This window comes from Mesoplodon mirus, assembly GCF_964341445.2.
Source record: "Mesoplodon mirus genome assembly, chromosome: 11".
Lineage (NCBI taxonomy): Eukaryota > Metazoa > Chordata > Mammalia > Artiodactyla > Ziphiidae > Mesoplodon > Mesoplodon mirus.
In genome coordinates this window covers 58513948-58526374 of record NC_138987.1, presented here as the reverse complement: position 1 = coordinate 58526374, position 12427 = coordinate 58513948, and the positions used below count along the sequence as shown (strand labels likewise).

Genomic DNA, 12427 nt, shown 5'->3' with positions numbered 1-12427 from the left:
CATCTCCGCGGTGTGTGGGATCTTCCCGGACTGGGGCACGAACCCGTGTCCCCTGCATCGGCAGGCGGACCCTCAACCACTGCGCCACCAGGGAAGCCCAGGATATATATTTGTGAGAGATTCTCTCTATATCAATAAGGTATTAAATTTGCTGATAAGACTGTCCAACTGGTTTTGGATGAGAACATTCTGAGCCAAAGGGCCTAAACACCACTAAATTACATACCTGTTTCTTCCAAGTATAGACACAACCTCAGAACCTTTCTCAACACAGAAATTCAGAGACAGTCACTACCCATACAGCACCCTCCATATCTAGTTAATTGCCTAAAACCTTTACACTTACATTTAATCCTCTAAAGAATTCCTTAATGGAGTCTTCTGTCACATCATAGGGCAGGTTCCCTAGAAAAGCAGTGTAGGGTGGTGATTTGGGAAGACGGCTCCGGTCAATATTGGGTTCCCGAGCAGCCCGTGGAGCAGTGGGCAGGATGGAACGGTCAATTGGAGGTGCCCTATACACATCATCATCATTACTATGCCAAGTGGTTGAAACTAGGATAGAAAAGTAGACATAAGAAATTAGAAGAAACTTCCCTTACTGCCACTGTAGAATAAGAGGACATATGCTAAGCGCCAAGTATTAAATAAGCTATATCAGGAAATAAAGATAAAAAAGGTAGGGGTTCAGCAATAAGGACGCTTTACAGAACAAAATGCTTCTGAAATGTCAGAATCAGATAGCAATGCAAAGACTCAGTACTATTTACTGCCTCTTTGTTTCTAAGTATTTCAAGGCCTTTCAAGGCCCAGGCTTTCGTTAACAGAATCATAACTTATTCCTTATGCAGCAGAGAAATGAGAGAATATCAATCACTATTTATGGAATGTTACCATGTGCCAGGTACTTCATATTCATTATATCCCAACTTACCTTTGTAATAATCATGTGAGTTTGTTTCCCATTTTACAGAAAAGGAAACTAAGATTTCAGGAAGGTTTTGTAACTTGCCCAAGGTCACACAGATGGTAGTGCAGTAGGATGGTAATCTTAGTGGAGCTAGGAGATACTGTCCCTACAGCACTGCCCATGAATTTGTACTTCAGGTATCAACACTTACGGAAGATATGATCTAAATGAAATTTCTTGTTACAAAAACAGGTCACAAAAGAAAAAGTATTCTTCCGTTTGCAATTAAAGCTTTTAGAGAAAAATGATGGGTGATCAGACTTATGTCATACCCAATGATTTTATAGCTCCTGCCTGTTCCTGGCTATTTCTTGAAGGCACAGAACTTATTCAAATGATACCCCAATTACTCTTCCGCATTTTCCCACCATAATTCCTATTCCTATTCCTATTCCTTTTCCTCAGACCAATTCTGTTTACCCAGGGACGCCCTGACTTCATACTAATAGCTCTTAGAACAAATTATTCCTTGACTCTTGAGTATAAAGACCGTATAGGTTATACTGCATATTACTTTATGAGGACATCACAGAATTTCAGACCTAAAATGAAATAATCTAGTCCTTACTTTACAAATGAAAAAAATAAGGCTTAAAAGGATAGCACCCTGAGAAAACCCTGTTACTGCAACACCCAGAATTAGCACTAAACTCTCTTGAATCACCACTTTAGCCCCTATCACAAACTCTTAGAGCCCAAACCTAAGATTCTACAAAATACATAAACGTAAGATTGCAGGTTCTACAAAATAGTTTTAAGTTCCTTCCAAATTACAAGTGAGAACCATTATTGTGGAACATATTTTGTCTAGAACGTAATGAAAATTCCAAACATGACGGAAAACAAAAGAAAAGTTACCATCTCCTTCTAGGTCATCTGTTTCATCAGCCCAGCTGACTGGTTTGGGGACATAGGTGCTTCCTCCACCAGTCCCTCCATCCTCAGCCAGGAAGTCTGTTAGGGAGATGGTCTTCCCCTTCTTATTCTTCTTTTTTGCTATTTTAAAAGGGCCAGAGAAAGATTATTCATCAATACTTGGGTATTTACAGAGTTGTACAATGCACTATTGTTAAATATATTTATAAAGAAAGCAACAATAAAGGCCCATCAAAGGTTCAGATTGTGGTACATTTCTGTGAAAGAATTCCATGCAGATATAAAGGAGAAAGCACAATGTACTGGCACAGAAAGTCCGAGATGTGAAAAATAATAAGTTACAGAATGCATATTATGTTAAGTCCCCCTTTCTTTTAAAAAAAATTTATTTTTGGTTGCGTTGGGTCTTCGTTGCTGCTCGCGGGCTTTCTCTAGTTGCGGCAAGCAAGGGCTACTCTTTGTTGCAGTGCACGGGCTTCTCATTGCAGTGGCTTCTCTTGTTGTGGAGCACAGGCCCTAGGTGTGCAGGCTTCAGTAGTTGTGGCATGAGGGTTCAGGAGTTGTGGCGCACAGGCTCCAGAGCACAGGCTCAGTAGTTGTGGTGCACGGGCTTAGTTGCTCTGTGGCATGTGGGATCTTCCCAGACCAGGGCTCGAACCCGTGTCCCCTGCATTGGCAGGTGGATTCTTAACCACTGCGCCACCAGGGAAGCCCCTACGTAAGTCCCTGTTGTTTAAATATACATTATGCATATGGATGGAAAGGGGTCTAGAAGGGTTTTCAAACTTACTCTGGGAGTAAAACTGAGGTGGGGGCAGCCAGCTTTTATTTCCTACTATATTCACTTGTGTAGCATTTGAGATTTTTGCAGGTTACTACGTTTATTGCTCCTGGGACACAAAGAAATAAAACAAAATCCCTATCCCTAATAATATATTCTGTATGACACTTTGGAGAATTGTTTGATACTTGTAAAACAACCACATGAGGAAGGAATCATTACTATCAATTTACATAGAAGGAAACCAAGTCTCAAAGAGGTTAAATGACCATCCTAAAGTTACAGCGATATTAGATGGCAGAGCTAGAATTAAACCTCAGGTTTTGGACACCAAGCCTAGGGCTCTTCCCATAGGAGCCCCAGCCCCTAAGAAGCTTGTTATTAGTTCTATGGCAGGTTATCACAACCAGGGCAAATGTACTCACTGTCATTTGAAAGTGTTCAAATTGTAAGACTCATATACACAGCTCGATTTCTCTGCCTTCTAGAAAAAAAAAAAAAAGATCTCCTTCCCTACCTTAACACCACATATGAAGATGATATTATACTAAAGGGAAAACATAGGAAATCCCTAAGAACCTACAATTTAAATGTTTCCCATGGTTATGAAATCTTTAGGAATCTCTAAATGGCTCCATTTAGTGGCCTGACCTTGGCTCTTTAACTCTCCAGTCCTCAGAACTTCTGAGATGGCACCCATAAGCAGCTAATGCAGAAGAGTTGAAAGGACTAACTGAAGTTCTAGAACTGGCCCCTGAGAACAGCTGTGACATAATTAAGACAAAAAACAAGCAGCTCTGCTGTTAACAAAGATCATTTCCATGGCTTTTATAATGATGAGTTCCTCCTCCATGTTCCAATTCTCAACAAATTTTCCATCCAAGAGGATGAAGAATGTAACTCGATGCACCATTTGCTTAACTGAATGAAGATTGTTCTCTCACCTGGTACCTGCCTTTCCTTTAAAATACCATCTTCAGGAACTAAAGACCTGCTTGCTACGAATGTTATGAACATTCTGGACACAATATGAATTAAATTCATGTATAAAACAAAGGGAAAAGGGATACCTCAATCAAACTCTTATTATTCTTATGTTGGACTTGACCTCATTTTGCACACTGAGATTATGGTCTCAATGTGCAAAACAGATGAACTTGGCTGTAATTATACAGAGAAAAGATGGTCTTGAATGTGAAGTTTCCATGTCTCTCTCAAGTGACTTAACACTAACCGTGCTCCAAAACTATAATTTATGATCACCAGGTTATATTTTGGATCTATTATATGCTTTGAAAGAAAGCAGCTATGCAAAGTTTAAGTCCTATAGCACTGATATTGCTCCTAGCTCATATGCAAAGGCCTAGGGGAAATTTTAATTTGAATAAGACATAAAGCATACCTCTGTGGTAGAATGCTTATAATGTATAGGCTTATTTTAGTTGTCCAATTTAAAAATAAGTGTCTGGGACTAGTATGATGCTAGCTAGAGATCTTTACCTTCATGGGGCTTAACGTAGTATCATGATCTGTCTGGTCACTGAGAAAATAAAAATAGAATTGGTGGTCAGTCATACAATGAGGTCAAGTGCAACATAAGAATAGTAAGAGTTTGATTGAGGGATCCCTTTTCCGTTTGTTTTATATATGAATCTAATACCAAAGCAGCACAGTCTGGAATTAACCTGCCCTTTGGTCTGATTCTGGCTTACATCAATTTTCTAAATCAGAGTTTCTCAACTTTTACCCCTTGACTCAAGACAAACAAGTCTCACACTCTCCTTTAATGTTATTTGAAATTTCAAAATAATAAGTATCATGACCAAAAAAAAAGTTAAAGCACTGTTTTAGAATGTCTTTTCAAATCATACATCTCCCTCTCCCCTGATTCTGTGACTGGCCCCTCCAAAAACTTCTGGCTGAGAAATCACTGTTGGATGATGGACAGTCTTCAATTAAAGACAGGCTAAAATTCCTTCACAAGATCCCTAACTTCCGTTTCTTTAAATCTAGCAGCAGCATTGACTCAATCACAATATAAGCAGCAGATTTAAAGGAACAAGCCTTTAAAAAGTAAAATGAATAAACCTAAATGTTTGCTCCACTCTATTTTATTTCAGTAACCGAGAAACAATGTTATCTAAATCCTCCTGCTTTGCTCCTTCAATATCTAGGTCCATTCCATGTTTAGGTTTTCAACAATGTTCTCTTCTTTATAAGTAAAGCATCATTTAATGCTCTAGAGGTATCAATCCCTTGATACAATGACTGAACTGGTCCAACTCTTAGTTTTCTTTAAATCTTATGTGAATTGGTTAAAGTTAAACCAACCACCTAATAAACAAAACACATTCCAATTACTTAAGACCAAATCCACATGGACTAAGAGGAAAAAAAAAGTATGTCCCAGAAATTTTATTAAATCCTCTAACTGCCTGCTTGTCTCATTACAATTGTAATTTATTCACTAAGTACTAGGTACTTGTGAAGGTCTTTATATACTCATCTAGGTTAAAGAAAAGATCTTACAATTGCAGTCTTCTTTTTTTTTTTTTTTGCGGTACGCGGGCCTCTCTCTCTGTTGTGGCCTTTCCCATTGCGGAGCACAGGCTCCGGACGCGCAGGCTCAGCGGCCACGGCTCACGGGCCCAGCCACTCCGCGGCATGTGGGATCTTCCCAGACCAGGGCACGAACCCGCGTCCCCTGCATCGGCAGGCGGACTCTCAACCACTGCGCCACCAGGGAAACCCAATTGCAGTCTTAATTAAAAAAACAAGCTTTGTTATGACATATAAAAATAAATACTACAACTGATCAGCTTAACTCTTTCTCAATTTCTGCACCACTGACATTTGAGGTTGGGTAATTCTGTGTTGGGGGGCGGTGGGGTGTACCGTCCATTGTATGATATTTAACAGCATCTCCAGTCTCGACTTAGATGTCAGCAGCAACCCCCCCACCCCACTGTGACAAAAATGTCTCCGGACATTGCCAAATGTCCTCTGGGATAGGTGAGACAAAACTGCCCATGATTGAGCACCACTGCTCTAAGTGGTAATTTGATATCAATAAATAAGTAGACAAACAAAAGGAAACGTAAGCCCTATATAAAGCACATCAGCAGAAAAGTGACTACATTAAACCAAGTCTTCAGGACTATCAGGCTGTAGCAAGTAAAAATGCTTCCTTTATTTTTCTCAGAATGTTTTCCTGTTATAACTCCATTGTATTAGTAATAAAAGCACCAACTGATAGACACTGGAGTGATAAAATCTATGGAAGTGCTGTTTTCCTTAAACAAAACAGAAGACACCTTAAAGTACTTTAACCAATAAAGCTTATTTGTTGTAGAATGCAGCCCTACTTCTCCATCTTTCTTAAACTAGTATCTCTTATTTAGGAAGGAGAATTCACACAGCTCTTAACATTCAGATAAGGAGTTGTCAAAAATTAAGTTTCTTAATTTTAGATCTTGCCACACTAAGTCCCACTTATTTTACAGGGTTATCAAGTCTTCTGAATGTGTTAGCAACTACAGACTAGGAGGGCTTCCCTGGTGGGGCAGTGGTTAAGAATCCACCTGCCAATGCAGGGGACATGGGTTCAAGCCCTGGTCCAGGAAGATCCCACATGCCACGGAGCAACTAAGCCCATGTGCCACAACTACTGAGCCTGCGCTTTAGAGCCCGAGAGCCACAACTACTGAAGCCCGTGTACCTAAAGCCCGTGCTCCGCTACAAAGAGAAGGCACCGCAATAAGCAGCACGTGCACCGCAACACAGAGTAGCCCCCGCTCGCTGCAACTAGAGAAAGCCCACGCGTAGCAACTTAGACCCAATGCAGACAGAAATAAATAAGTAAACTTATTATTAAAAGAAAAGAGAGACTAAGTATGTCAGAAAGTGTCATAAAAACCCGTACAAAATCACTGCATTATTCATAATAGGCAAAAAACTGGAAACAATCCAAATGCCCACCAAATGATGAATAGATAAATAAAATGTAGATGTCCATACAATGGATTTGTCAATAAAAAGGAATGAGTATCCATACATCCTACAATATGGATGGATGAACCCTGAAACATGCAAAGAGAAGGAAGCTAGCAACAAAAGTCCACCCACTATATGATTCCATTTATATGAAACGTTCAGGATAAGTAAATACAAAAACCCAGTAAGATTAATGGCTGGTGAGGGGAGAAGAAAAATGACTGCTAATGGGCAAGGTGTTTCCTTCTGGGAAGTGAATCCTGCCAGTCTCCAGAATTAAAAGCTAATTAACGATCAACAAATATTTCCTTAAAGAAACAATACTGTATAAATGCAATCTACTCAAATACCAGAGTGCCTAGAACTGAACTAATCTGCTGATTAGAGCCCAGCACGAAAAGATGTTTCATACAGTGCAGTACAGTATCACGATGTTGAGAGGTTTCAACCTTTACTATGCTACTGTTTAGCAGAGTAGAGAATAAAGACTAAGTCAGGACCAATAAGCTCCACCACCTTGACTCCTATGTTCAGTTGTTATGGGACCTCTCTTCTCTGTCCAACTTCTTCATCTTGACACAATCTGAGGAAAATGCCACACTGCCTTTTCCTTACCTCTCCACACTACTCAATTTGATCACTTACGTAAAATATATAAAATGTCCAATACAACATCATGCAGATAGATCACTACAAAGTACTTGCAGCTTTTCTAAAGAGAGGAGCTATAAAAATTCAAGAATAACTTCTTGCTTTGGGCATTTTCCTACCATTAGGACCACAGCAATATCCATTACAAATCTAAGAAACTGACTTTGGTGTGTGCACTTATAAATGTATATACACATACTTAATTACAAACAAGCAGTTAAAAAAAAAAAAAACCCCAAATCCTTAAGTCAATTATTTCCCCCATGATCAGGAAAACAAATTCTAGGATGTTTTGAGACAAATACAATGTAGTAGGGTATCCTATCTCAAGCTATACTTGGTATGTGACATACTTCAAAGCTGTATAAAAGTATACACATTTTTAAAAAAGTGACATTACTTAGAAATACGATGTTTTACCTTGGTACTTCTTCTCTCTGTATTTGTACTTGAATTTTCATAAGGAGTTTTAACCTTGGCCTTCTGAATCTGGGTATCTTACTCCCCAGAATAACAAACATGATACAGGAAGGGATATGAAAATAGGTAATACGTGAACAGCATATAATAGCAACCACTGAAACTATTTTTCACTGTAAGGATCAGAATTGTATGAAAACAACCATTGGACACTATCCTCTCCCCATAAAAAATAATCAAGATGCCACATATAATTCTGGAAAGTGTTATGCAAATGAAAAGCCTTGTGTGGGCATAGGTACACTATTTACAATCTCAAAGCAGTCTAGTCTCAAAAACTGTTAACCCATATCAAATACATTTGATCCCCCACAGGTAAGGCGAGTAGATTCAATAGTCAGCTCTGGACACCTCCTGTTCTTGAAGTTCAATAATGGGTCACACTGGATACTGGTATTACTGCGAAGAATTTTTCGGTCTCACTTAACAGTAAAAGAGGCCTATGAAGTTTTATCATGTATTTTCACCAAGAAAATGTAAGATCTGTTTTTTCAACAAGACACCAGGCACCCTCAAGAAGTATACTGAAAATACACTAATTTTACGGACTCATTAATACAGTCATCTTGGAATACTGGTCACTCAACCAAGTCAATGCAATGGGAAAGGATTCAAAGTGGGGAAAGAAATCTGATAGTTTCTCAAGGGCAGACTGTCAGATGCAACCTTGTGCCTGGATACTAGCATGTGTCCCTTACACATACTACACAAGCTAAAAAGATTCATGGAACCGAATGAAATGAGATGAGGGCTTCCAGGCAGGTAAAGTGGAAGAACAGGAGAGCTCACTAAGCACATCCAGTTTAATCAGTCTGGATTTCACTCAACTCTGTAAAATGAAGGACAGATTGTTAATAGTGTCTTCCACCTCTAAAAATTCCACACAAGTTTTGAGAAAGGGAATAAAGGCTTTTCACTAGATTATGACACTAAGCCATCAAGATGGCAAATTCAGGCCAAATAAGTAGTTCAGATGAAGCTCTTGGGCAGCATCCCAAACTTAGGATGACATGGAAGCCAACCTTGTTAGTTCCAAGTTGATAATGGAGAAGAGTGAGAAGTTTCAAAGATTTTGACCTTACTCTGCCATCAGCATGCAGTGTGACCCTGAACGAATCATTTCATCTTCCTCAGATGGGAGACACCAATATCTGCCTGTTATCTCACAGAACATCAAATTATACAACATACATAAAAGTGCTAGGTCCACGTCAAGCGCTACACTAATAAAAGGTATTATGTTCAAATGCACCTCAATTTCCTCAAAGACATACATCTCTATGTAACAGAGGAGAGAAATCCTTGGTGAGAAATGAGTGTCCGGAGATAACAGTTGTTCAATAAATGTTTTGTAGAATGCAGGGTCATGCCAGGGAAAAGAGACCATGTCTGCCAAACTAAAATTACTGCTATGAAATGTTGGCACAGCTCACTAAGTCCATCAGAAATGCAAGGAGACTTGCATGTCAGTGATATTCCCTCTCCCCAAGTCTAAAAAAGAAATCAACTCCAACCACTAATATTCTCATATTATTCTAAAAGCACCCCCAAGCAGTTGTGCAAATATCTTCCAAAAAAAAAAAAAAAAAAAGCCCAACTCCACCACTGGGGCTATGAAAACGCGACCAAAATCAAAATGGAAGTTGTCAAGGGATCAGATCTTGTTCACCATTATATCTCCAATACCTAGAATCGTGCCTGGCACGTATATAGCTCACACTCAGTAAAAATATGTTGACTGAATTAAAAAGCCTAGAAGAAATGTAGGTCTCCACCCTGTTTCTCTCCTCCAACACGTGGGCGCCCCACACCGGGTTCTCCATCCCCATCTAACTCCAGTAACTTCAACCTCCAAACCTAACACATTTACCCTTGTAAAAATATAAGGGCCGAGTCACACTCTAACAGGGGAAGGTCAGAAAGTGGAAGGACCTAAAAAGAAAGCAACACAGGTGCGTAAACCTTCCCATCTGGGCTCTCGCGCGTGCTTTTAAGGAGCGCCCGTCTCCACTACCCTCGTCTCTTCTACCGCGCACGCGCACCGCCGCCTTCCCCCGCCCCTCCACCGACTCGCGCTCGCGTTCTAACTGCCACCCCCTTTATTCCCTGCCCCCACTCCCGTCCGCAAAGGCCTCGCGCCTCTGAGACCTGGTCTAGTGTGCACCCTTCCGCGCGCCAACCGCCTCTTTCCCTCCTCCACGCCTTCACGCGGGCACAGTGCTTCACGTCTATGAGAAGGCCTCACGTCTCCCGCGGCTCTTTCTGCGCCTCCTCCTCACTCCAAGTCAAGCCAGAGTCCACCATTGATCCCAAGTCCAACCTCGCGCATACGGGGTGAAAAGGGTGTGAGGGGGGAGGGGAAGGTGTCCTTCCCCTCCCCCCAAATATCCCGAGGCGATAACCTCACATGGCCTAGCCGCCAGCCTGCCGCAGCCCCAAAATCCGAAGGGAAGCATTGCCGCCCACCTCCCGACTCCAGAGAACCAATGGATCAAGGTCGGAGAGTCGCTTCGGACCCCGGTCCTTGGCCGCGCTCGGCCGCTCACTCACCTGAGGCCGCCATGTTGGGAGAGGGAAAGAGAACGCAAAAGACCCGGATGAGGCAGTCACGTGATTATAGCGAGCGCGTCGGGCTAGGAGACGCAAAACTAGGAGGGGGCGGGGAGGCGAGGAGGGACACAGGAGGCGGGGCGGCGCTGCTCTAGGTTCGTAAAGCAGCGCGAGGAGGTGGCGCGGCGTCCGACGGGAAGACCTGCGCGACATGTGGCCAAAGGGGTGGGGCCTGGGCTGTCGCGAAACCCCACACGCTTTACGTAGGGCTACGCGCGGACGAGGGGCAGGGTCTGAGCCCGGGGCGGAATCTCCTGATCCGCAGACTTCCGGCCGGTGCGGAAGGGGCGGGGCCGCGCTTGCAGGTTCCACCTCTCTGGCACCGAATGGCAGCTGGCTGGAACCCAGAATGGGCGTGCCTCAATTGGTTTCCTGAAAGGGAAGATTTTGAGTTTCTTTGTAAATCGCTTTTTGTTAAAGCAAAACAAACCCAGTATTCTGCTTAAGGATGGTTTTAATTGGGCATGTTTAGAAGGAATAAGTAACAAATATTGAACACTTACTTGCCACGGGCTTTTACCTCTTTTAATACTTCATTTTACTGACTAAATTAAGTCAAATTCAGGCCCTTAGGATTTCACAGCCGAGTGCTATCCATGCTTCCTCTAGCTAATGCTATATTTTTATCATAGACTGTAGTTAATTCAATGAACATTTTCATTGAGCTCTTACCATGTGTCAGGCACTGTTGTTGGCGTTTTGGGTACAACGGAGAACAAAACTGCTCCAAAGGATGTTACAGTTCAGTGAGGGAAAGACAGACAAGAAGCAGTGAATAAATAAAATATTAGAAATGATAAGCACTCTGCAGGTAATTAAGGTTACTTAATAAAAGTGATTTTGTGCAACTTTAGATTGCATGGTCAGGGAAGTCCTCTGAGGAAGTGACATGTAAACTGAGATCTGAATTACAAAGAGCCAGACCCGTGAAGAGCTTTAGCAGAAGATAGAGGATGCACTACCAGATCAAATGCTCCAGGGCAGGAACATGTTGGCAAGTGGAGGAGTTTAAAAGCTGGTAGCTGGAGTTTGGTGAGGGAGTGGGGAGAGTCGTACAAGATGAGGTTTGAGAAATAGGTAGGGGTTGGATCATGTGAGGCTCTGTGAACCAGGTTTAGGAGTTTGGATTTTATTCCAAGTGGGTTGGGAAAAGCATGGAAAGATTTTATGCAAGGGAATGTCATAACTTGAATAAAATTTGGAAAAGGATTATTTAGTATTTTGATGTGGGTGGTGGTTACATAAGTGTATATTTATGTACGTCAGGTTGTACACTTAAGGGTTGTGCACTTTACTGTATAGAAGTCATACTTTAAGCAAGGACAACCAGATTACTCAGTTTACTGAATGGAGAGTGGATTATACACATGCACTAATGAAAGAGAAAGACCAGTTAAAAGGTTCTTGCTCCCAGGACCTCATAATGACTTTTCATGGACTCTAGGTACTTTTGCCTTCATAGGCCCTTTTCTCCAAAAAACAGTATTAAAAATTATATTTTATGATTGTCCTGGTATAAAGACCAATATATTAATATTATACATTTTCTTTGACCTAAACATTTCTTTTTTTAAAAATATTTATTTATTTATTTTTATTACTATATTTTTTTGGCTGCTCCGGGTCTTAGTTGCAACATGTGGAATCTTCATTGCTGTGTGCGGCATCTTTTTTTTTTTTTTAGTTGCGGCATGCAGGATCTAGTTCCCCGACCAGGGATCGAACCCAGGTCCCCTATATTGGGAGCATGTAGTCTTAACCACTGGACCACGAGGGAAGTTCCTATTTGTTTCTTATAATTTAAAAATAAACTAAAATGTTTTTGTGGGCCCCTTAAAGTATGGTGGGGCCCAGGCATTGTGCCTGCTGTGCCTACTGGATAAGTCAACCCTGGTGTAATCCTGATGAGAGAAGTTGGTGTTTTAGGCATGAATGAAGAGATGGAAAGGGCTAGATGTAGACATATTTTGGAAGTGGACTTCATGATTGATTAGATGTGAAGGGCACAGGAGAGGGAACTCTCCCAACTTTTTGGCATGAACACTTGGGTGGTGCCATTTACTTAG

At 41.4% G+C, this 12427-nt stretch overlaps 1 protein-coding gene across 4 annotated transcripts in view; it reads right to left on the bottom strand.

The window, feature by feature from the left end:
- The window catches only part of EIF4B (eukaryotic translation initiation factor 4B), a 28437-nt gene extending 18000 nt beyond the window's left edge, over positions 1-10437 (bottom strand). The window contains exons 1-3 of one of the 4 annotated variants that reach the window (XM_082636195.1): positions 10302-10437; positions 1829-1966; positions 347-555 (exon numbers count right to left, since the gene is read on the bottom strand). In XM_082636195.1, the coding sequence (XP_082492321.1) occupies positions 347-555; positions 1829-1966; positions 10302-10314 (360 nt within the window). In that variant the 5' untranslated portion in view covers positions 10315-10437. The remainder of the gene's footprint in view (positions 1-346; positions 556-1828; positions 1967-10301) is intronic. The other 3 variants (XM_082636194.1, XM_082636197.1, XM_082636196.1) reach the window with 3 other exon arrangements.
- Between the last annotated feature and the right edge of the window lie 1990 nt (positions 10438-12427).